Genomic DNA, 25,798 nt, shown 5'->3' on the forward strand with positions numbered 1-25,798 from the left:
AATAAATAAATAAATAAAAATTTAAATTCACCAATTTAATGTTAGGGTAAATATTCCAAAATTCATCAAGGAATATTAGGCTGTCAGAATATCCCTAAATCGTTTGTTTGAAACCACGATATCAGCTGAGGAACAGCATAACCAGGCTTGGAGTTAAACTGAGTTGTAGGTAAAATTAAAAGCGATTAAATATAAGGCACTCAATAAGTGTTGTTGACTCGGGGATTAAATAGGGTACGGCCCAGACTTTGCCCACCAGCGAATCTTACTACCTCGTAGGCACATTCCTCCTTTCTCTTAACTGCTTCCTATTGGCTGATTCCCTACCCCTCTTATCTGATCGTCCCCCCACCATTTTAATCCCTGAACAAAGCGCTCTGGAACGGGTCCTACCAAAACCCAACCCCCGCCTGAGTCGGGAGCAAGCTCGGGTCCTGCTCCCCTATGGCTTTTCCCCCTTTTCCGCCCACTTCCGGGTTTCCCTCCCTGCTGCTGTCTCCCCTCTTCCTTTCGGTCCGGAGCCCCGCCCCTCCGCCCGTCACGTGACCGCATGGCGTGCTCCGCCTCCTGCCCCCGGTTCACGTGATCGCGCCCGGTAGAAAACGCCTGACCGCAGACCCCGGCCTTCACAGTGCAGTCTTTTTTTTTTCCAGCTGCTCGTGGCTTTTTCGCTCTCTAGCTTTCTGCACGTCTTTCCCCTCCGCCCGGGGTCTCCCCCGGAACCCTGTCCGCCATGCGGCGCCTGCCTCTGGCCCTGGGTGTGCCCCGGCGGGGCAGCCCTCGCCACCTGCCCTACTGCAGCTCAGCGCCGCTGCTGCTGTTGCTGCTGGGAGGCTGCCTGGGGGTCTCCGGGGCGGCGGCGGGCTCTCGGAGGCCCAATGTGGTGCTGCTTCTCGCCGACGACCAGGACGAAGTGCTCGGCGGCATGGTAACTCTTCTTTCTGTTTCTGCCCCGCCCCTCCATCTCCCGGGCTGACTCCCTGGTTTCTGGCCCTCGTTCCCCATTTCTAACTAGCTGCCTCGACCCTCGGTAGGTTTGCTTTTGCCGCGCCAGGCCCTTTGCGCAGGCTTATGGAGCTGCGGGGCTCTATTTCCTCTTTCCCCCGAGTCTCTCCTGGGTCCACACACATGCACGCACCACACAGAGCTTCTAGTCTAGACCTTACTGCTGAGGAGTTTGCTTCACGTCTCAAGACAAACATGTGGACGCCTGTTAGGGATGGGATGAACCAATGAGGAGCAGGTGCTGGCTAAGAGCACGCCAGCCTTGATTGTTTGTCTTTCAGGTTAGAGGACAAATCCAGCCCCTCTTTGAGGAACCTAGGCCACTTCAGCATTTGACCCTGTGTGCAGTGTCTGTGCCTGATATTTATAAAATAAGCGCTGATATGAACTATTCTGGTAGGTTGTAGAACTCTTCAGGGTGTGCTTTGCCTCACAAGAATCAAGAAAATTCAATTAGCCTAATTGAACACCTGGCTGATGCATTAGATACTGTCAGCGTTCCGTTTTATATCAGATGGGTGGGGTTCTGAGATTTCATTCTTTCCCAGAGTGAATTTTGCTTCTGGATCTTAGAATTCTCGAATTTGTGACCTTCAAGAACATCTACCCAACCCCCTACTCACGGAGTCCTAGAAAGTGGCTTGCCCCAGGCTCATGAGTAGTTGCAGCAGTCCAGACAAAATCCTGGCGAGTGCTTTCATCCTGGGTATGGCATTACTCTTACCTTTTTAAATTTATTTATTTTTGCTGTGTTGGGTCTTCGTTTCTGTGCGAGGGCTTTCTCTAGTTGTGGCAAGCGGGGGCCACTCTTCATCGCGGTGCGCGGGCCTCTCACTATCACGGCCTCTCTTGTTGCGGAGCACAGGCTCCAGACGCGCAGGTTGTGGCTCACGGGCCTAGTTGCTCCACGGCATGTGGGATCCTCCCAGACCAGGGCTCGAACCCGTGTCCCCTGCATTGGCAGGTGGATTCTCAACCACTGTGCCACCAGGGAAGCCCACTCTTACCTTTTTAAAAACAAGTGATTTATTGCTTTCTTCCTTTCGGTTCCCTTTTTGCTTTCAGCTAAATGCTATGAAAACACTTGAGGCACGAGGTTCCTAACTTTTACTGTGTGGGAACACCCTAGCTGAGTGTCTTTCAAACTGCTGATTTCAACCCATAAGTGAGTTGTGAAATCAGTTTAGTGAGTAGCTACCAGCATTTTTACTTCCCTGTGGAATAGAGTAGAATAGAAAATGTCTGTGTGATACATGAGGTCAAGGTAAGCATATCCATATATAGATATGTCTTAGTTGTGCATTAAAATGTATTTCTTCCTCAGGGCTGTGTTCAAGGGTATGAGAGTCTTTTCTAAATGATGTTTAAGATGCTTGCGTTTTGACTCCCCTCTGGTTCCTGCCACATGTACCTCATTGCCTTTTAGTTTCTACCCAGCCCCACTGACAATGAAGAGTCTTGACTTAATGGCCCTCCTGGATTTTACTTTGTTTTTTCCACCATTCCAACTGCTACACTTATCCTCCACACAAAACTCCTTTTAAAACAGATTTGTGTGTGTGCTTTTGAAGTGTTTTGTCCAGAAAAAGCAAGCCATCTCTATCAAAACTTAATAACGGTTTAGTGACTTAATTAAAAGACCCAGCTTTCACGGCTCTGTTGAAAATAAAATCCATCACTTAAATATAAGGTATTCAGAATTCAGTTTCTTCAATTCTCGTAGACCACCAGTGTGGTCTGTGTATATTTGAGGTTTCTTCCCTTTAGCCTGTTAATCCTATTTGCTCCTTTAAACCAGTAGCAGATTCTTTTATACGGATGTTTGTGCTGGAGAGAAGAGCCAAAATTAAGTGGAGGGGAAAAGTCAAATTTAATACTCCCAGTTTTCTGGAGAATTCTGTCTTCTCCTGTAACCTTTTACAGAATACTCTAAATACCACTAATTGTCAAACAGGACTTGAAAGGGAAGAGCTAAGAAAGAACAGCATTTGAGAACCTACTTGGAGCTAGTCAGAGTGTGAAGTGTTTTATACAGTGCTTCAGTTATCACAGGAATCCTCTGCTGTAGGTATTGTCCTTATCTTAAAAAAGGAGAAACTAAAACTTAGAAGGGGTTAAGTAACTTGGCCATGGTTCATATAGTAGCTATAATAAGGGGCAAAGTCTGGTGTCTTAAATTAGAGTGTGAGAGCCCTGAGATTATATGCTTTTTCTCCTATTCTAGAATACTGTGGTAATACTGATTTACCAGATGTCATTCCACATACCCACATCAGCATAGTCACACCATAGATCAGAGATTTCTTCAGGTGACATGGAACTCCTTAATTTACACATAATACTTCGTGTGTATTATTTTCATTTTTATGGAGAAAGGGAGGTCTCTGACCCAAAAAAAGATCATGAATTGCTGCCATAGTTGGCAAGTAAACCAGTATCAGTCCCCCAGACTAACTCAGGTCAAAGGATTATAGCACTTGTATGATTGTGGTTTGATGTGGAACCTTGCGATCATCTTTGAAGTAGTCTTTTATATGGTAGCATCATCTTTAACAGTTCATTGTATTTGTTGTAGCTTTCATCTGTGGGACTCCATTTTTCGTTTTTGCCCAGGGAACTGTTCATCCGCTTCTTGATTTTACTTGAATGTTGTTATGCTGTGATGGACACACTGTTCTACACTGAAGCACAGGTTGCTATTTTTAAAATCATTCTCTAGAAAAACTGACACTTGGTCAAAACCTCAAGCAAGTGAGGGAAGGAGATGTAGGGAAAGAATGAATACATCATGTCTTTGCTTAAGGCAAAGTGATCTTTCATTGTTAAAAGTTAGCCATAGGGCTTCCCTGATGGCGCAGTGGTTGAGAGTCCACCTGCTGATGCAGGGGATACGGGTTCGTGCCCCGGTCCGGGAGGATCCCACATGCCGCGGAGCGGCTGGGCCCTTGAGCCATGTCTGCTGAGCCTGCGCATCCGGAGCCTGTGCTTCACAACGAGAGAGGCCACAGCAGTGAGAGGCCCGCATACCACACACACAAAAAAATAGTTAGCCATAGAATTATCCGAATTGTCAAAACTTTATTTCAGAGCAGCTGTATATGGGGCCCAGGAAAGCAGATGACTCCTTAGGGGTTTTTTTTGCTTCAGATGAATAAAGTAGCACATTAGTCATATGCAAGTGTAAGATTGTCTGTTTCTTAAAGAATGTAGTTTGGCCTTAACGTGACCAGCCACTATCTTTGCTTAGATCTTAAGGATCCACTTTATCATTCAGGTTAGCATGGACACACATACACGTTTTTTGGTACAGTGTGGTTTCCTGTTTGGGACTTGTTTGATTAAGCACAGAGTATGGTTATCACTTGTACTAGCATTAGCAGTATAAAGGTTATGGTTATTAATATACATTTCTTACTTAAACTAGAATCTGAGTTCCTATGCAGCCCTGCGTCATCATCTGACTCCTGCCTACCTCTCTGACCTTGTCTTATTACCCCATTCTTCCCTTTACTTACTGTGCTGCTGCTTCTAGCACGCTGGCCTTTGTTCTGCGCTCACATGTGTTGCTTTCCTTCTCTGGCAGCATATTACTTGTTCACTCAACCTGAAAGCATCTTCTTCTGGAGCTTTGCCTGGCTGACTCATCATGTGACCCTCAGTACTGAAGTTACATCCTGAGAGAGGCCTTTCCTGACCACCCGTTGAAAGTAGTTTTCCCCTTTCCTCTCATCACCTGCAAGCACACGGTCCTGGTTTATAGTACTCTTCACTGCCTGAAATAATTGTTTGTTTACCTGTTGTTTGAGTACAAGGATCATGAGGGCAGGGACCTTCTATCTTTTGTCCACCATTGCCTAGATCAATGCCTGGCACACATTAAGTGTTTAGTAAATGTGTTATAATCACACAATTTAGTCTTACTATAAATCAGATATTCTTCAGTAGCTTTGCATAAATACCGGACAATTTGACCATTGTTCCCTATAATCAGCTCACATAGTCCTCTTCCTATTTATACTTTGCATTCCTGTTTCCCCTGCCTGTGTACTCACTGTAACTCAGATTCTTGATCAAACCAGTGTTTCATTCAGCCCAGTGTTTTTTACTTGAGGATAGCACCCAGTGATGTTTTGTGGGAAATCATGGCTGGTGACATTCCTTCTGAAGGTTAGCAAAGACCTTATGTATCTCTAGCATCCCCTGGGAACCTATTGCGGATCTATTGAAAATCATCAAAGACTTTTTTTTTCTTTAAATTTATTTCTTTTATTGAGGTGTAATTGACAAAAAACATTATGTTAGTTTCAGGTGTACAACATAGTGATATTTGTATATATTGCAAAATGATCACAGCAATAAATATAGTGAACATTCATCATAATGTATAGTTACAGATTTTTTTTTCTTGTGATGAGAACTTTTAAGATCTACTCTCTTAGCCACTTTCAAACGTGCAATACAATATTATTAGCTGTAGTTGCCATGCTGTGCATGACATCCCCATGCCTTCTTTATAACTATAAGTTTTTACCTTTGGACACCCTTCACTCATTTCACTGCACCCACCCTCACCCCCCACTTCCTGTCTCTGGCAACCACTAGTCCGATCTCTGTATCTGAACTTGGGTTTTCTTGTTTTTTTAGATTCCACATACAAGTGAGGTTATACAGTATTTGTCTTTCTCTGACTTAATTCACTTAGCATAATGCCCTCAGAGTCTACCCATGTTATCAAAGTGGCAATATTTCATTCTTTTTTATGACTCAGTAATATTCCGTTGTATATATATACCACATCTTCCTTTCCATTCATCCATTGATGGACATTTAGGTTGTTTCCATTGTCTTGGCTATTGTCAATAATGCTACAGTGAACATGGGGGTATATATATCTTTGAGTTACTGTTTCATTTTCTTCAGATAAATACTCAGTGGATTTGCTGGACCATATGGTAGTTCTATTGTTAATTTTTTGAGTAACCCCCACATGATTTTTCATACTGGCTGAACCAGTTTACATTCCCACCAACAATTGCACAAGGGTTCCCTATTGTCTACATCCTTACCAACACTTTTTATCTCGTCTTTTTGATGCAGCCTTGCTAACAGGTGTGAGGTGCTAGCTCATTGTGGTTTTGATTTGCATTTCCCTGACAATTAGTGATGTTAAACATCTTTTCATTTACCTGTTGGCCACTTGTATGTCTTTTTTAGAAAAATGTCTTTTCAGATCCTCTGCCCGTTTTGTTTTAAGACTTTATTTATTTATTTATTTACTTACTTACTTACTTACTTACTTACTTATTTATGGCTGCGTCCGGTCTTACTTGCAGCACACAGGATCTTCATTGAGGCATGAGGGATCTTTCGTTGCAGTGCACGGGCTTCTCTAGTTGTAGCGTTTGGGTTTTCTCTTCTCTATTTGTGGTGCACAGGCTCCAGGGCGCATGGGCTTTGTAGTTGTGGTGTGTGGGCTCTAGAGTGCATGGGCTCTGTAGTTTGTGGCATGCAGGCTCTCTAGTTGAGGCGCATGAGCTCAGTAGTTGTGGTGCACAGGCTTAGTTGCCCCGTGGCATGTGGGATCTTAGCTCCCTGACCAGGGATCAAACCTGCGTCCCCTGCATTATAAGACAGATTCTTTACCACTGGACCACCAGGGACATCCCCTCTCCCCATTTGTTAATTGGCTGTTTTTCTGCTATTGAATTGTATGAGTTTTTTATATATTTTGCATATTAACCCTTTATTAAATATATGACTTGCAAATATTTTCTCCCATTCAGTATAAGTTGCCTTTTCATTTTGTTAATGGTTTTCTTGGCTCTACAGAAGCTTTTTTTTTATTCTTTAATTGAGCTAGAGTTGATTTACAATGTTGTGTTTCAGGTGTACAGCAAAGGAATTTAGTCATAAATATATATATATTCTTTTTCAGATTCTTTTCCATTATAGCTTATTACAAGATAATTGAGTATAGTTCCCTGTGCTATACAGTAAATCCTTGTGTTTTTTTTTTTTGTTTTTTTTTTTTGGTTTTTTTTTGTTTTTTTTTTTTTTGCGGTATGCGGGCCTCTCACTGTTGTGGCCTCCCCCGTTGCGGAGCACAGGCTCCGGACGCGCAGGCTCCGGACGCGCAGGCTCAGCGGCCATGGCTCACGGGCCCAGCCGCTCCGCGGCATATGGGATCCTCCCAGACCGGGGCACGAACCCGTATCCCCTGCATCGGCAGGCGGACTCTCAAACACTTGCGCCACCAGGGAGGCCCAAATCCTTGTTTTTTATCTGTTTTATATATACTCCCATACTCCTAATTTATCTCTTCACACACCCCCACTTTGCTAACCATAAGTTTGTTTTCTATGTCTGTGAGTCTGTTTCTGTTTTGTAAATGAGTTCATTTGTATTATTTTTTCTAGATTCCACATAAAAGTGATACCATATAATATTATATGTCTTTCTCTGTCTGACTTACCTAACTTAGTATGATAATCTTTAGGTCCATCCACGTTGCTGCAAATGGCAAAATTCCATTCTTTTTTGTAGCTGAGTAATATTCCACTGTATATATGTATACCACATCTTCTTTATCTGTTCATCTGTTGATGGACATTTAGGTTGCTTCCATGTCTTGGCTATTATAAATAGTGCCACTGTGTACATTGGGGTGCATGTATCTTTTCAAATTAGAGTTTTTTGTCTTTTCCAGACACAGGCTGAGGAGTGAGATTGCTGGATCATGTCATAACTATACTTTTAGTTTTTTAAGGAACCTCCATACTGTTTTCTGTAGTGGCTGCACCAATTTACATTCCCACCAACAGTGTAGGAAGGTTCCCTTTTCTCCACACCCTTTCCAGCATTTATTATTTGTAGGCTTTTTGACGATGGCCATTCTGATTGGTGTGAGGTAATACAGTAATACCACATTGTAGTTTCAATTTATGTTTCTCTAATCATTAATGATGTTGAGCATGTTTTCATGTGCCTGTTGGCCATCTGTATGTCGTCTTTGGAGAAATGTCTATTTAGGTCTTCTGCCCATTTTTTGATTGGGTTCTTTGGGGTTTGTTTTTTTTTTTTTTTTTTGATATTGACATAAGCTGTTTGTATATTTTGGAAATTAACCCCTTGTTGGTTGCAACGTTTGCAAATATTTTCTCCCAGCATGTTGTCTTTTTGTTTTGTTTATGGTTTCCTTTGCTGTACAAAGCTTATAAGTTTGATTAGGTCCCATTTGTTTATTTTTGCTTTTATTTCTTTTGCCTTGGAAGACTGATCTAAGCAAATATTGCTACAATTTATGTCAGAGAATGTTTCACCTGTGTTTTCTTCTAGGAGTTTTATGTTGTCATGTTTTATATTTAAGTCTTTAAGCCATTTTGAGTTTATTTTTGTATATGGTGTGAGAAAATTTTCTAATTTCATTCTTTTACATGAAGCCGTCCAGTTTTGGCAGCACCACTTAATGAAGAGACTGTCTTTTTTCCATTGTGTATTTTTGCCTCCTTTGTTGTAAATTAATTGACCATAAGTGCATGGGTTTATTTCTGGGCTCTCTATTCTGTTCCATTGATTTACATGTCTGTTTTTGTGCCAGTACCATACTGCTTTTTTTTTTTTTTTTTTTTTTTGGCTGCTTTGGGTCTTTGTTGCTGTGCATGGGCTTTGTCTAGTTGCATCTTGCAGTGGCTTCTCTTGTTGTGGAGCACAGGCTTGAGACACACAGGCTCAGTAGTTGTGGCTCTCAGGCTCTAGAGTGAAGGCTCCGTAGTTGTGGCACACGGGCTTAGTTGCTCCACAGCATGTGGGATCTTCCCAGACCAGGGATCGAACCTGTGTCCCCTGCATTGGCAGGCAGATTCTTAACCACTGTGCCACCAGGGAAGTCCCACCATACTGCTTTGATTACTGTAGCTTTTAGTATAGTCTGGAGTCAGGGAGCATGATACCTCCAGCTTTGTTCTTCTTTCTCAAGGTTATTCTAGCTATTCAGGGTGTTTTGTGTTTCCATACAAATTTTTAAATTATTTGTTCTAGTACTGTGAAAAATGCCATTGATATTTTGATAGGGATTGTGTTGAATGTGCAGATTGCCTTGGGTAGTATGGTCAGTTTAACAATATGAATTCTTCCAATCCATGAACATGGTATATCTTGCCATCTATTTGTGTAATCTCCAATTTCTTTCATCAGTCCCTTATAATTTTCTGAGTACAGGTCTTTTACTTCACTAGGTAGGTTTATTTCTAGGTCTTTTATTCTTTTTGATGTGATTGTAAATGGGATTGTTTCCTTAATTTCTCTTTCTGATAGTTCACGGTTACTGTATAGAAGTGCAACACTATATTAATTGTATTAACATTAACTGTATATCAACTTTGTATCGTGCAACCCTACCAGATTCATTGATGAGCTCTAGTTTTTTGGTGATGTCTTTAGGATTTTCTATGTATAGTATTATGTCATCTGCAGACAGTGATAGTTTTAGTTCTTCCTTTGCAATTTGGATTCCTTTTCTTTTTCTTGTCTAATTGCTGTGGCTAGGACTTCCAATGCTAGGTTGAATAAAAATGGCAAGAGTGGGCATCCTTGTCTTATTCCTGATCCTAGAGGAAAAACTTGCATTTTTTCACTGTTGAGTAGGATGTTAGCTGTGGACTTGTTATATATGGCCTTATTATGTTGAGGCACATTCCCTCTATATCCACTTTGAGAGTTTTTATCATAAATGGATGTTGAATTTTGTCACATGAGTTTTCAAAATTCCTGAATAAGTTAGAATTCTCTAGCTAATGGGTTACTTAGGTTTTCTATCATCTGTATAAAACAATGGGGATAACTTTTTTACAGTATTGAAAATGACCCCCTTATTAACATGGTTATGTATTTGTGTTATTAGTCTTTAAGAAATTATTACACAACAAAATACACTTAAAACTGTGTTCAGTATGGTCTCAGCTTTCACAGGAACTTGAGAATCGTTATGAACTGACTCATAATACAACTGAAATAAGTTTCTTCACATCGTCTTTTCTTGCTGTCTGGAATCTCGATAGAGATTGTTAGTATTTTTTATTGTTATTATTTATATCTAAGTGACCATCTTCATACTTTTCATCCTCGCTCTAGGATTTGAAACTAGTTGTTCTCTATACTTGTCAGGATCTTAAGTTTTGAGTAAAAGATAAAAAGCAAGAATATAAATGAAATAATTTTCTGACTAGTCTTTTGCTTGACAAGGTTTTCTGTATATGTGTTTGCCACTTAGTTCAAGTCTTTGCCTGAGGTGGTGGTTGGTCTAGTGCAGAGGGCCATGAGCTTATAGTCTAAGAGTGTGCATCTGGGCTTCACCACCGAGTGCCTGATATTTGAGTTAGTGTCGGGGCCTTGTCTGGCTTTCAGAACCTAAGTGTTGTTTTATTTCTGTTTTAAAGGATGGAAGGCTCCTTTCATATCATTTTCCATATCCTGCTTCTAAAGATGAATTAATAGAGGTAGATCTGCCCCACCTGTTTGTAAGGCAGCTGGTGACAAATAAGAGACGGGCACCAAAATTTCATTACATTGAAATCAACATTGCTAAAATAATGCCATGAGCTGTGAACTTTCCCTTCCTGCAAGTGCTATAACTCCCTGAACTTTTGCACAGGACATAACTGACCGTAACCAAACTTGTTTGGTTCATCTCCAGAATCGCATGGGACACATGGCTGTTCCTTAGTGTCAGATAGAGCTGATCATTTGGGAATAAAAGGTTGAGAGTAAGATACAAAAAAACACGAATTTTGTTCTGTGTGTTTTAGTTTATTGGAAGAAATTGTTCAATAGATAACTGTTTACTTTACAGACACCACTAAAGAAAACCAAGGCTCTCATTGGAGGAATGGGGATGACTTTCTCCAGTGCTGTAAGTTTTGAAGCTGATTTAATTTTGTTAGACTTTAACTGTGTTTATGTTCTAAGAAGAAACACTTTCTTTTGGGTAGTCTACTGTAATTTCTGTGATTTTTTTCTAATTAAATGCCTGATCTGAGGGAAGGAGTCTATTTAATGTTATATAAATTTGTTTAATTGAAATATTACTTCTTAACAGTTGAAGATTAATTACAGGTATTTTGTAAGCCATTCTCATCTACAACTCAGAACTAGAGAAGTTTATTTAAAACTTCACTGTTTGAGGTTTGAAAATGGATCGTAAGAAACTGTTAACATTTGTACTGTGTAAAATGTTCCATGTAAAAGCTTGCAGGCTACTCTACAAAACCCAATTAACCCTGATAGCCAAACCTAACAAAGATAATAGCAGCAAAATGAAAGAAACCCAACAACAACTGTGTGTACATGTGTGTGTACATATATGTAAATACAAATATATGTGTATATGTACATGTGTAAACATAAATACAAAGATCCAAAATAAAATACTAACAAATCAAATTCAGGAACCATGCTCATAACCAAGTCAGTGGTAGCCCAGCTTAATATCAGGAAATCCATTGAACAGCAGCACAGTGTTGTGGTTAAGAGCAGACTCTGGAACCAGATGACCCTGTTTTGAATGTTGTCTCTGCCTCTCTCCTAGCTGTGCGACCTTGGGCAACTTATTAACCTTTTTGGCCTTTGGTTTCCCCATTTGTAAATAGGGATACTAAACCCTGTCTCAGAGGTTAAATGGATTGTTACATGTAAAGCAAGCACTTATATCAGTGCCTAACTTAGAGTAAGTAACACTACATAATGGTGGTTATTATATTGTTCACCAACATATCAGTGGTTAGAAGGAGGAAAATCAGATACTCATCTCAATGGATGCTTGAAAGTCCTCTGAAATGTTGGCATCCTTTCCTTGTAACTTATTAAACTGTTACATCCGTACTATGACGAATATTTCAAACAAATAGCACAACTTACAGTTAAGGTTAAAGTCTCAGAGCACTGCTGTTAGGGTAGAGACAAGGGCCCAGTATCTCTTACTTAATGTTCTTCTGAACTGTCTAGTCGTTGGCATAGGTCTTGTGGAATTCAGAGGTAAAAGTACTGGAAAAAGACAAAAATTGTTATTTCCACTTGTCTGGATTTTCTGCCTAGAAAACATAGAGTTGTTGGAAAACTTTTTAAATTAATAGAATTTAGTAAGGTAGAAATGAAAAAATAGAAGTAACTTTCTTCCATATAACTAGTTAGAGAAACATGGGGGAGAGAAGATCCCACTTGTACAGCAGGAAAATACAGACTCTAGGAATAGCTGGTGGTGGCCAGTAATGGTTAAGACCTATAAATGTAGTTACAAAATTTTGTGAGTGATAAAGTATTGGGTTGGCCAAAAAGTTCATTACAGATGATGTTACGGAAAAACCCGAACGAGCTTTTCGGCCAACCCAATACTTCATACATAGATATGCACATCGTTTTCTGTGGAAAGACACAAAATTATAAAATGCTTACTCTAATCAGAATCCCAACAAGATTTTTTTTTAGACTGAATTAAGTGATTCCAAAGTTATCTGGAATAATAAGTAGGTTAGGGGCTTCCCTGGTGACGCAGTGGTTGAGAGTCCACCTGCCAATGCAGGGGACACGGGTTCGTGCCCCGGTCTGGGAAGATCCCACATGCCGCAGAGCGGCTGGGCCCGTGAGCCATGGCTGCTGAGCCTGCACGTCCGGAGCCTGTGCTTCGCAACGGGAGAGGCCACAACAATGAGAGGCCCACATACTGCAAAAAAAAAAAAAAAAAAAAAGTAGGTTAGAATAATCAAGGTAAAATGTTTAAAGGAATAGATTTCCCCACTGGATACTAAATGTAATATGAAGATCCAGTGAGCAGTGTGGCATTGGCCAAAAAATAGGTCAGGAAATATAAAAGGGAGAGAATTTAAAGAGTTGCCAATGTGAAAATTATAAAAGTCAAACATGTAACAAAATCAAAAAACAAAAGTAAAAAATGGGAAGGGGCTTCCCTGGTGGCGCAGTGGTTGAGAGTCCGCCTGCCGATGCAGGGGACACGGGTTCGTGCCCCAGTCCGGGAGGATCCCACGTGCCGCGGAGCGGCTAGACCCGTGAGCCATGGCCGCTGAGCCTGCGCGTCCGGAGCCTGTGCTCCGCAACGGGAGAGGCCACAACAGTGAGAGGCCCACGTACTGCAAAAAGGAAAGGAAAAATAAAATTAAAAAAAAAAATAGGGAAGTATTTGTAACATGATTGAATCCTTCCTTAACTCAAATTTTATGTAACAAGAGGGGGAAATGTGCAAAGCACATGAACAAACCTTTCACATGAACACAGTTGGTCAGTACGCATGAGGAGAATATTCATCCTCAGCGGTATTTTTTTTTTTTTTTTTTTTGCGGTACGCGGGCCTCTCACTGTTGTGGCCTCTCCCGTTGCGGAGCACAGGCTCCAGACGCGCAGGCTCAGCGGCCATGGCTCACGGGCCCAGCCGCTCCGCGGCACGTGGGATCTTCCCAGACTGGGGCACAAACCCGTGTCCCCTGCATCGGCAGTCGGACTCTCAACCACTGCGCCACCAGGGAAGCCCCCTCACCAGTATTTAAAAATGCCAAATCCAGTTTGAAAGGCCAAAGAAATGCTAAGTATTTCAAAGGGATAATATGTAATTCTGGCAAGGGCGTGCTCAAATGAGCATTCCCTCCCTGCTGGTGCGAGTATAAGCTACTATTACCCTTCTGTAAAGTGGGTCAGTGATGAGTATTAAGACCTAGACAAATATTGGGTTGAATAGGGTAATTCCGTTGATCACAGGAGCTAATAGAAACATAATTAGAGTAGGAAAGAAATTTGTGTCCAGTGAATAAAGTGATGCAAGAAATGTATAAAGCTACAGATCAGCCTGAAAATGAACCTCTACTTCTCTGCCACATTAGATTCAAGTAGTATTCTTTATCTTTGTTCAAGACCTAGCTTCCACCATGCTGTATTCCTTGCATGTAAATATTTCTTTGGCAGATGAAATTAGAACAACTTTAGGTTATCCTGTAGAAAGAAACCAGCTGAAAAAGAAATCTGTTTTCTGGGTTCTATCTGCTTTACTGTCTCCACTAGGGGACTTAAAGCAGCTCTGAAATGTGTCATGTATAAAGAAAACCTCTATTCCATGGGAAACTAGAAATTTGACTTCGGAGCATTGAGCAGCTTGTTTTCTATTTAGAAATGATGAGAAATCCGTCTGTCTTGTGTAACTTTGCCTTTTTTGCTTCTCTTCCGTTTGTAGTATGTGCCAAGCGCTCTTTGCTGTCCGAGCCGAGCCAGTATCCTGACAGGGAAATACCCACATAACCATCACGTCGTTAACAACACTTTGGAGGGAAACTGCAGTAGTAAGTCTTGGCAGAAGATCCAAGAACCAGATACTTTCCCAGCAATTCTCAGATCAATGTGTGGTTATCAAACCTTTTTTGCAGGGAAATACTTAAATGAGGTATGTTGAATGATCTAATTATTCCCTTTCTTTCTTTTTAAAAATAGCTTCTTGAATGTGAATTAGTATGATTCATGTTAATTGTTTTTTAATTAGCATCCCGTTCAAGTCATGTTAAACGGTTTTTGGTATATGTTGTTTTCTCTTAATCTGCCTGTTAAACCAGAACTTACATGAACGTATTTACATGATTTGGGCACTGTGGTTATTCTTTCTTTAAATAGTCTCTGGAGCATTTGTTTAAAAATTGTCTTAGGACTGCTGTGGTCTGATGCATATTCCCCCTTTTCCTCAAGAATTCTGCTTGTCCTTTGGTTGTCATGGTATCTTTGTTTCCATTTCCCCTTTTATCAGGAGTGGAGTGAAGTATTTTTTCCTCTGGGCATCTTTTCCTGAATTATAGCAGCTTAATGGTTAACCCATTTTCTGAAACCTGAGAGCAGATTGTGGAGAGATCAGTGATGAAGGAAAAGCACCCAGAGCCTGAGACATTCAGGCCATTGAAGCATGTGGCTGAGTGGTTAGTGTGCTGGCCTTAAGGGCCTGGATGGAGGGAGGCCTCACTGTGACCTGCCAAGGCCAGATTTCAGGGCCTCGAGTCCACCACATTGGCCTTAGCATTTAGTCGAAGTTCAGGCTTAAAAGAAGTAATGTGTTTGAGAGTGTTTGGGGTTATCTCTTAAAATAAAACTGGGGATTCAGGACAAAGAGAAGATGCACGTTTTCTTATGTAGTTTATCTGTGGTTGCTAGAGATCTTAATATCTGATCTGAATTTTGTTAATTCTCCCCCTCCCCGCAACAGTTGGGGGATTTGCAGCCTTGTGGGTTTGATGAAAAATGAGTCAGTTTGAAAAGAATCATGAGCAGTGTGATGGGTTAAAGCTATAGGTCATAAAGAGACCTTACACTACTTTGCATGTTGAAGATCATCTAACGTATACAAAATTAGAAATTCTTCAAAATACAAAGACTTAGGGGACTTCCCTGGCGATCCAGTGTTTAAGATTCTATGCTTCCAATGCAAGGGGCACGGGTTCGATCCCTGGTTGGGGAACTAAGATCCCACATGTCGTAGACACAGCCAAAAACAAACAAACAAACAAACAAAAATTTAGTTCTTAGAGGCACTGCCTTAAATGGGCAGTATTAAGCCTTGTCGAGATAAAATGGGATGATTCTGTGGTCTCTTCACTTAATTCATCTCATCAGATAAATTGAGTCCAAAAGTAGACTTCACCAGCAGGACAGCTGAAGTGATAGGCTGGTAGCTTGTAGTCTGATGATTTGGGCTGTTAGCCACAAGGTTGGCTGGACCATTTAGTCTAGGCCATCAGTAGCTCAGCAAATGAGCCATGTGGCCTAAGCTTTGTGGCCTTTCCCTGTAAAGGGCCAGAAGTAAATATTTCAGGCTTTGCAGGCCATATGTCTCTATAGTGACTATACAGTTCTGCTGTTGTAGCAGGAAAGCAGCCACAGACTTACATAAACCAATGAGTGTGCCTGTGTTCCAGTAAAGCTTCACCGTGACTGAAATTTCAGTCTCATGCAACTTGTCACAGAAATATTCCTCTTTTGATTGTTTTTTTTAATTCAAGTATAGTTGATTTTGACTGGTGTTTATATTTTTTAATGTTTGGAAGAAAATTCTTAGCTTGCTGGCCACACAGAACAGTAGGCAGGCTGGATTTGGCCTGCCAGCCATAGTTCGCCAACTCCTGCTTCAGAAGTTCCTAGGACGATAGTGTTCTTTACTTTTTGACTGTTATGTGTTTGAGGAAATTGAGTACCTACCATGTTTCAGGCACTGATCTAAAAAGATTCTGAAAGTTTCCTGTTTCCTTCTGGTCTGGTCATGTCCTAAGGACTTCTAATGCGCTGCTTGTTTTGCTTTCCAGTATGGAGCCCCAGATGCAGGTGGACTAGCACACGTTCCTCTAGGCTGGAGTTACTGGTATGCCTTGGTGAGTGATTAATAAAGTCAGTGACAATTCTGCACAGCCCTACAGATGCTGTTTACTTTCTGCTGTAGCTCTGATGTTGACATGATTTGGTTTGCTTTTATGATTGACCATTTTGTCTCCTTAAAAGAAAGTCTGTTGATTTGTGAGTCACCCTGTTTGTGGGATACTTTTCTTGCATTCCACAAGGTTTAGCAACATATTTTGCTGTTCTACCGGATCCATTTCTGGCTTTTTAAACTAGGACATATTATTGAAACTATGCTAGTAGTTAATAAAACCCTAGTCATAAAGTCCAATTCAATATTGACTTGACTTTTTTTTTTTTTGTCTTATCACTATTTAAACAGAGTACAGTTTAGCGCAGCATGGTTTCCAATTTTCATTTTGTGTGCTGACCTCACAAAAAATCTTACTTTCCTCTCTTTAATAGGAAAAGAATTCTAAATACTATAATTATACCCTCTCTATCAATGGGAAGGCACGGAAGCATGGTGAAAACTACAGTGTGGACTACCTGACAGATGTTTTGGTGAGTTACTGAAGCTCTCTCCTTGCACTTTAGCTCATGTTTAATTAAAGTCTCTGCCTAGAAAATCTTTACTTGTATTTGTTAATGTTGGGTAACACGAATAATAACGTGGTCTAACCGCCAAATGATATTTCCAACTGATTAAAAACTCCTGAGGGTGTTTTTCTTTGTAATTAAGCCAGGGTCAGATCTAATGTTCTTGAAATTCCAGCAGCAAATCCCTTTTCCAAAGGCTAATCTCTAAGACTATAGAGATTACTTTGAAGAGGTTTTACTTTGTAGGGGTTCCTACTCTTGACCCCAGTTTTACTCACAGGCTACAAGATGGCAGCTTCATCATGAGGGTGGCGGGATAGGGATAGGGGAGTTCTTCAGGCATTGTATATTATATATAAAAAATACTGAAATCAGGACGGGAATTTGGGACTGTCCTTTCCTGTCTAAGATGTATCTAGTGACAGCGCCCCCATAGGGCATTCATTCACCAAGTACTCCAGCACCCATTATAGCAGGTATTCAGCAGTAAATGAAACAAAGTCCCTGATTCTGTGGACGGTAACCTTTTAGTGGAGGATTTTATTTACCCATGTGTGTGTTGTCTTGTTAGATGGCGATTAGTTAGAGAAATAAAGCAGGGGATGGGAGTTACTTAGATAACATTTAAGCAAAATCCTAAAGGAGATGAGAGTGAGCTATACAGATCAGGGGAACGAGTGCCACAGGCAAAGGGAACAAAAAGTGTGAGGGTGTTGAACCAGGAGTGTGCCTGGCAGGTTGGAGAAACCACAGGGTTTCTTGACAGGGCTGGAGTAAAGTAGGGGGATGGGATGGTGATAAGAAATTGATAGTATCTTTTGAGTTTAGTGTTGGGAATAAATGAAGATGTAAATCAACTAGAAAATTAAAAACACAGCATGTATGTGGGAAGCTTTCATTTTTATAAAGTATCTCCAGAGAAGCAAATGAAAAATTTTAAGTCCATATAAATTAAAACCCTGGTGTGGTGTATTTGGACTTAATATTATTCATTTAGTTTAGCTACTTCAGCTGGCACAACTTAGGATATCTACTCTCTACATATTTTTGTAAAATTACTTAATTCACTTTTCCCACTGTTGTGAATTAGGTTGACTCTCTTTTTATGTTCTTTAAAGCATCAAATGCATATACTCTAAGCTGCATAAATGTATATACTCTAAGCTACATTAATATAAGTTAATATTAAAATGGCCAAATTACTATTTTTTTTCCTTATGGGAGGCATAACAATTTTGGGGTCATGTAAAATCATCAAAATCGTAATTGCTTTCTTCGATGGTGTGCTTTTCAATTTTTTATTGTGTTTGCCTGAAAGCCAAACGATCTGTTCCAGCAACACACTTGCAAGTGACTGTGACATAGATTGTATGCTAAGATTGGTGGAAAGCTAATAGGGCCCTGTACCCCTGTTCACCAGAGAACAGGTATCTATCAAGTCCTCAACTGTGAGGTAGGGTAAGCAATGACAAATCTTTGTATATGTCAGGCCAATGTCTCCTTGGACTTCCTGGACTACAAGTCCAACTCTGAGCCATTCTTCATGATGATCTCCACTCCGGCACCTCATTCGCCTTGGACAGCTGCACCTCAGTACCAGAACACCTTCCAGAACGTCTTTGCACCAAGAAACAAGAACTTCAACATCCATGGAACGGTAGCTTCCCCTAACCCTTGCATTAAGCCATGCTCGATGTGATTAATTGTGTAATATACTTGTCAGGGAGCCTTTGAATCATATAGTTAGTCTTCCTTCTAAATCTTTTAAAGGTAATTGCACCTGTCACTAATATACTAGGTAGTATACACTTGCCTCAGAAGTCAGGTAAGGTTCCTGCCACACACCCAGTGGGCAGCTGGAGAGTCAGCGGAGAATGGTAAAGAAATGCCATCTTTCCTGACTACAGGCTCTTTTGATAACCTCTGTGCTGGCACTCCTCCTGCCCAGCAGTGGCTGAGACATGTCCCTTGGGGCTGAGCTGGGCCTGCAGCAGTCTCCTTTGGGTGGCCCTTACCAGGCCCGAGGCATAGGAAGAAGAGGGGTGACACAGGGCAACGTGATTGGGAAGGAAAGTTGAATGGAGAAATGAGCCAGAGCAGGCCATGACCTAAATACTGGTCACTTTGTATGCCACTTACCCTTCCCATGGCACAGGGGATGGGCAGTTTGCTAGTTCAAAGGCAGAAAGCTTCTACTGTCCCATGCCTGTTACCCAGAAATCTTAGTTGCTTGCGAGGTGGTAGAAAGAATGAGTCTTGGAGTTAAGAGTCCGTATTACCCGCTTTCTAGCTAAGTCACCTGACCATGAGCAAGATGCTTAACTTGCATTTTTCTCTCTAAAGTCGGGGATCCTAACCTCTCCTGCAACTCTTGTATGGATTAAAATACACAGAAGCGTCTAGCATGTTGCCTGGCACATTGTAGGCATGTGCTTGCCATGGATGACATTAAAGATGAGTGAACCGAGTTTGAAACCTGGGTGCCATTCTCTCTGTGTTCCAAAAGAAGTTCATAGAAGTTCCCATGACTAAGTAAGGTTAGAAACTTCAGGTTAAATAAGTCACTCTGCTACAGGATTTCTCAGTTATTCGTGTTCTGACATGAATTTGCAACAGGAAGAGATGCTCTGTAGCATTTGTGAAGCATGCTAACTAAAGAAGGCTTTGAGGATCACAGTTTGCAAGATGGCAGCTTAGGGTTTTATGAATGGGGAGGAGAGAATAAATGGTATTTGGCAATGTTTTTTTTTTTTTAACTGTGACTTTTTTATTTATATGAGAAGAATCCTCTAGATTGGGACTTGAAGTTTTAGGAAATTGCTATGATGAAATTTTTCCCAAGGTCCAAGGATGATCACTCTCTTAGGTAGGAAAAATAGAGGGCCATGGAATGATGACTTATTAGGCAAAACTTCGAGGAAGGTAAAGTGGATATTTATCCTTTTATAGTTTGGGTGGTAGACCCAAGTTATAAATTTAATCTTCTGGTTAGTAGTTTCCAGTATCTTGCACGAAATCTCTTATTAAAGCTGCTAACAAAGGAGCCCAGGCCTTCTGCCATTAAGGAGGTGATGAGAAGAAGCTAAAGAATGAGTGATAATTTGCAGAAAGTTTTTTTTACGAACACAGGGGAAGGAAGTGGGGGTGGGTGGTGGAGGGAAAATCTGAAGTTGCTTAAACAGGCTCCAGTTAGTTCTTTTTTTGCTCGAGTAAATGATCCTTTTCGTTATCTATTCTAGTAGTTTGACTGTGGTGACTTGGTGTTAACTTCTGTTTTTCTTTTAAATTTTAGAACAAGCACTGGTTAATTAGGCAAGCCAAGACCCCAATGACTAATTCTTCGATACAGTTTTTAGATAATGCATTTAGGAAAAGGTAAGAGCTGCTCCTTTCCAGTCTAGGTGGTCTTTGAGGACCCTCAGAAGCAGCCCATGAACAGGGAACTGCACAAAATCAGAGGGTAGCAAGATGTTGGGAGAGACTCTGATGGGAGGTCTTTTTTTTTTTTTTTTCCCGGCGGTACACGGGCCTCTCACTGTTGTGGCCTCTCCTGCTGCGGAGCACAGGCTCCAGACGCGCAGACTCAGCGGCCATGGCTCACGGGCCCAGCCGCTCCGCGGCATGTGGGATCTTCCCAGACCGGGGCACGAACCCGTGTCCCCTGCATCGGCAGGCAGACTCTCAACCACTGCGCCACCAGGGAAGCCCCAGAGGTCTTTACATTTAGCTACAAGGTGGCCTTTGGACCTCAGGTCTAATTAAACAGTCCGTTTTTATGACCTGTTAAAACATTGCAAATTGGGGCCATTTGGGTTTTTTTAACAATTTTCTATATCTAAAGAAAAGGTCGCTTTGTGAGAGATTAGCCCCAATATTTGCCTGAGACCCAAAGGCATAGGCTAGAGCAGAATATTTGCCTTTGCAGTTTTTAGTTTCCAGGAAATTCTTACTTTCTCTTAAGGTGCATTTAGTTTTAGACCAGGGGTTGGCAAACTTTCTGTGAAGGACCAGATAGTAAATATTACAGGCTTGTAGGCTGTATAGTCTGTGTCACTGTTGCTCAGCTCTGCTGTTGGAGCGCAAAGCAGTCCTGGACAAGACAAGAACGAATGAGCATGGCTGTCCTACAATGAAACTTTATACATAAAGCAAACAGCGAGTTGTTGTTTCATGGGCGTAGAGTTTCAGATTTGCAAGGTGAAAAGGTTCTGGAGATCTGTTCCACTATGTGAATATACTTAACGCTACTGACCTGTACACTTAAAAATTGTTAAAACAGTAAATTTTATGTTACGTGTTTTGTACCGCAGTTAAAAACAAAAACACAGACAGTGGTCAAGCTTTGGCCCATGGCTATCGTTTGCTGACCCCTAGTTCGACCATTAAACATTGTTGTAGCTAGGTCTATCTGAATTCATCTCTATCAGCCAGTGCTGAGTTGACAACTTTCCCTTCCAATAGTCTTTTATTCTCATCACCAGCCACGATAAATAATAAAGCTAACTGGTTATAAAAAGCCTCATTTATTTCTGTAGAATCGGTTAAATTTGGAATCAACTAATTGTGTTCTGGAATTTTCTAATCTGTGTTTTGCAATGAATGGAAGGAAAGGAAATAGGGGATTTGAGCTTTTGGGGAGAGTGGCTCTGAGGGGTTTTTTTGGGGAAGGAGGTTGGGAGTTCTTTTGTTTTGATTTGCTTTTGGGGTGTTTTTTGGACTTTGCTTTTTTGGCAAGATGGCAGTACCTCAGCCATTGTCTCTGAAGTCCCATTGCTGCCCTCTGTTCACATCCAGGTGGCAGACTCTGCTGTCAGTTGATGACCTTGTGGAGAAGCTGGTCAAGCGATTGGAGTTCAGCAGGGAGCTCAATGACACCTACATCTTTTACACCTCAGACAATGGCTATCACACAGGTAAGGGGCACCATGACCTTTGCGAGGTGCCTTTCCTTTCTCGCTCAGTCAGTAGCACTGGCAGGGAGCTTCTGTCCTTTTGCAGCAGTGGACAGGCCAGAGGGAGGGTCTTGCCCTCAGGGCCCCTCTGGTTAGAGGGCCAATTCATTTCCCCTGGTGAGAGACCAGGTTTCATTATTTGCTATTTCACAGGCTGAATTACATGGTGTTCTAAGAGTCTGAGCAGAGAGTGAGCTTGATGGGTTAGAGGCAGGCTTTATGACGTAGGTGAGAAATTGAGCAAGATTTTAAGGACAGTGGATCTCGGAATAGGGGTATGACATTTGACACAGGAAGACCACGAGAGGGTTGTCCTGGGGAAAAACTTTCCTGTGAAATGAGGTGTTTTGGTGTGTGTGAGTTTTGTTTTGTGTTTCTTGTCTTTTCACAACTGCAGTATGAATCACCCCCATGTCCTTGACTTTCATCCTTTCTTCTTGGACCTTCTCTAGTTAAAAATCAGTATTTTTTTCTTTCTCCACTCTTTTAAATTTCCTAAACTTGAAGGGAATTAATCTGAGGTTTGTTTGCACAGGAGCAGATTGATTAGGCATTTTATGTGCTGTTATGAATATTTTTAAGCACTCACAGTAGAGACTAGTAAAATAACTCCCATTGTCCAGCTTTGATTTTCAGCTGCACGACACCAGTCTTTTGAATTCCTCATACCTTCTTCATGTTTCTTTTTTAGCTAGAAGTTTTTGAAGAAACTCCAGATGTTGTGATTCCATATGTCAACACTTGATTGTGCATCTGATTAGTTCATTACCTATCAGAACCTACACAAAGTCCACATGCTACCTTTAGTTTTTATGTGTCTTAAGGCTGTCCTTTGCCACCGATTTATTGGGAAAACTCGTCTTCTGTCCTTGAGAGTATCTCACATTCCAGATGTAGCTAATTGCTCATGTGATGCCTTAACTTGTTTATCTATACTCAACATTTTCTATAGATTGGTAGTTAGATCTAGAGTCTTAATAGAAGTTCACGTTTTCAACAAGAATGCTTTCTAGTTGATGCTGTTATGTACTTCTTATTGCTTCATTCACATCATGCCACTGGGGTGTCTGGTTGCCTCACTTTAGGGATGCTGTTACTGTTTGATGGCTCATGTGGTATCAACCTGAGCCCATCCTATGAACCTTTTGTGGCTAAAACTTCCATTGATGATTGTTGCTTAAATCTGTTCCCTCAGAAATTGCAAAGATTGACTTCATAACTCTGTCCTTCCTTCTGAATTTACTGGCTGGAATTCCTCAGGAAATTCCCCTCATCAACTGTTTGGTTATCTTGAAATATAGTTTATTCAGGAAAGGCTGGATCAATGGTTTTGTCCCGTTATTTAGCAGCTTTTAGAGTAACTTCATTCAATTGTGATCAGGTCGAGTATCATACATAAATAGCGTATTTTTGCTTCAATACTTTCTAGTCATTCTTTTTGCTGAATTTGCCTATTTTAGACCAGGGTGTCCCTCTAGGCATTTTTTAAAAAGATGAGCTCATTGTTTCCTGCCTTGTAGTAATAAGAGACCCAGGCAAATTTAAGTTTTCCATTAAAACCCCATAGTTAGTAGAACAAGGCTGTTTTTGATTTTTACTGTTTATTGAATGAATGCATGCATGAGTGACATTTCTATCTTGGCTCCATCTTTACCCTATGCATTTTTTTTTTTTCAGGACAGTTTTCTTTGCCAATAGACAAAAGACAGCTGTATGAGTTTGATATCAAAGTTCCATTGTTGGTTCGAGGGCCTGGGATCAAACCAAATCAGACAAGCAAGGTAGGTTGCTGACAAGGTGATGTAACATTTGCCTGAGGAAAGAAAGCTTTTCCTCCTAAGAGGAGGCTGAATTCAATTTCTCTTCCTTTGAGGATGAAGGCTGATTGGCTTAAGATTTTTTTGCAAGTGTATTTATAAGCCTTGCAAACAGTGATTCTTTTTTCTTTCTTTTTTTTTAATTGAAGTATAGTTGATGTACAATATTCTATAAGTTACAGTGGTACAATATAGTGATTCACAATTTTTTAAGGTCATACTCCATTTAGTTATTTTAAAATATTGGCTGTGGGCTTCCCTGGTGGCGCAGTGGTTGAGAGTCCGCCTGCCGATGCAGGGGACACGGGTTCGTGCCCCGATCCCGGAAGATCCCACATGCCGCGGAGCGGCTGGGCCCGCGAGCCATGGCCGCGGAGCCTGTGTGTCCGGAGCCTGTGCTCCGCAACGGGAGAGGCCACAGCAGTGAGAGGCCCGCGTACAGCAAAAAAAAATAAATAAATAAAAAATAATAATAATAAAATAAAATAAAATAAAATATTGGCTGTATTCCCGGTGTTGTACAACATAACCTTGTAGCTTATTTTATACCTAATGCTCTTAATCCCGTACTCCTACATTGTTCCTCTCCCATCCCATCTCCCCACTGGTAACCACTAGTTCTCTGTATCTGTTCTCTATATTTTGTTATATTCAGTAGTTTGTTGTATTTGTTAGATTCCACATATAAGTGATATCATACAGTATTTGTCTTTCTCTGTCTGACATATTTCACTTAGCATAATACCAGTAAACTGCTGGCCACCCACTATTAGATGTATATGTATCATATTAGCATGAATAGCTTTTGCTTGTGTTTTGAGACTAGATTTTTACTTGGTCCTCGAGCCGTGAGTCTCCACCAGGGTGCTAATCAAAACTACCTACTGAAACTGAAAGGCTCAACATCTAGAAAGGGTTCAGATTGACTCACTTGGACTGGAATAGAATCCCTGCCTCTGCTTTTTTCTTAAGTTCACAATGATTCTGAGAGGCAGCCCAGTTTGGGGCCCATAGCCCGGGAGAGCAAAGCTCTTCAGGCTTTGTTGTGTGTGCACATCCCCTGGGGGCCTTGTTGAAATGCAGATTCTGATTCTGCATTCCAGCTTGCTCCCAGGTGTTCCCAGGTGATGTCTGCTGCTGGTCTGACCTCCCTCTGTGTATAAGGCTACAGAAAGGGTGTTGTCTGAGAATTTAGTCCCCCTCCCTTTGGGACTCTTCCTCACTAATGCCTTTCTACTTTACTGATTCTGTCTCCTAGTACTGTCATAAAGTACCACGTTCTTTTGTTACCATTTCCATTTGGTTTCAGACTGAGTTCCTAATACTGAGGTACTTTGTTCCTAGAGTTCATGGACACCTTGATCCAAAACACTGGTCCAATGTTGGGAGATAAGAATTGATAGGCTCTACCATTTGTTTTCTCTTCCCTAATACCACAGTTTCAGTCCCAGCTCTGTGAGACAAAAGAAAATGAGCAAATGGATTATTTAAGCTAAAATTGGAAAATAGGTCAGAATTTCTGGGTATACTGGTGCTTGAGTTTAATTTGGGGGTTTAATGTTTACTCTGTTTAAACGTCTGCCATTCCCTTATTTCCTTTCACAATGCTCTCGATGGAATTCTGTTCAAATTCTCTCGGAAACTTAAAATGGCCTTCATAAGTGCCTTTTGAATTTTCTTTTTCTTTTTCTTTTAAGACCCACATTCCTAAAGGCAGTCACCTTCCACTACAAATTCATTACCCTCTAAACAGGCCTCTCCTGTCAACGGAGGTAGGCAAGTTTGGAAGACCATTCAGTCTTAAAAGTGTTTTCTTGATCTTGGTGTTGGGAGCTGGTTGAGGAGAGCACGTCTGCACCTGTGTGCATTTCTGAGGCGCAGGGCCATGTCTAACCGGTGCCTGGAAGGAGGCTGATGAGAACAGAGTGACGTGTCAGCCAGCTGCCCATGGAACAGACTGTTCCTTTTTCCTTCAAGTTAACAATGGCACTAAATGTTACAATCAGAAACTTCACTTTCTCTAAGCCATCTAAGTGAAACCAGGTCCTAGGAAGCCATTTC

At 41.2% G+C, this 25,798-nt stretch overlaps 1 protein-coding gene across 1 annotated transcript in view; it reads left to right on the forward strand.

Moving 5' to 3' along the window:
- The first annotated feature begins 565 nt into the window (after window positions 1-565).
- Window positions 566-25,798, forward strand: part of GNS (glucosamine (N-acetyl)-6-sulfatase) — a 53,915-nt gene continuing 28,682 nt past the window's right edge. The window contains exons 1-9 of the mRNA XM_060112836.1: window positions 566-928; window positions 10,853-10,912; window positions 14,234-14,440; window positions 16,338-16,403; window positions 16,834-16,932; window positions 18,458-18,625; window positions 20,261-20,343; window positions 21,763-21,881; window positions 23,598-23,701. Coding sequence (XP_059968819.1) covers window positions 734-928; window positions 10,853-10,912; window positions 14,234-14,440; window positions 16,338-16,403; window positions 16,834-16,932; window positions 18,458-18,625; window positions 20,261-20,343; window positions 21,763-21,881; window positions 23,598-23,701 — 1,101 coding nt within the window. The 5' untranslated portion in view covers window positions 566-733. The remainder of the gene's footprint in view (window positions 929-10,852; window positions 10,913-14,233; window positions 14,441-16,337; window positions 16,404-16,833; window positions 16,933-18,457; window positions 18,626-20,260; window positions 20,344-21,762; window positions 21,882-23,597; window positions 23,702-25,798) is intronic.

Source organism: Mesoplodon densirostris, chromosome 11 (assembly GCF_025265405.1).
Source record: "Mesoplodon densirostris isolate mMesDen1 chromosome 11, mMesDen1 primary haplotype, whole genome shotgun sequence".
Lineage (NCBI taxonomy): Eukaryota > Metazoa > Chordata > Mammalia > Artiodactyla > Ziphiidae > Mesoplodon > Mesoplodon densirostris.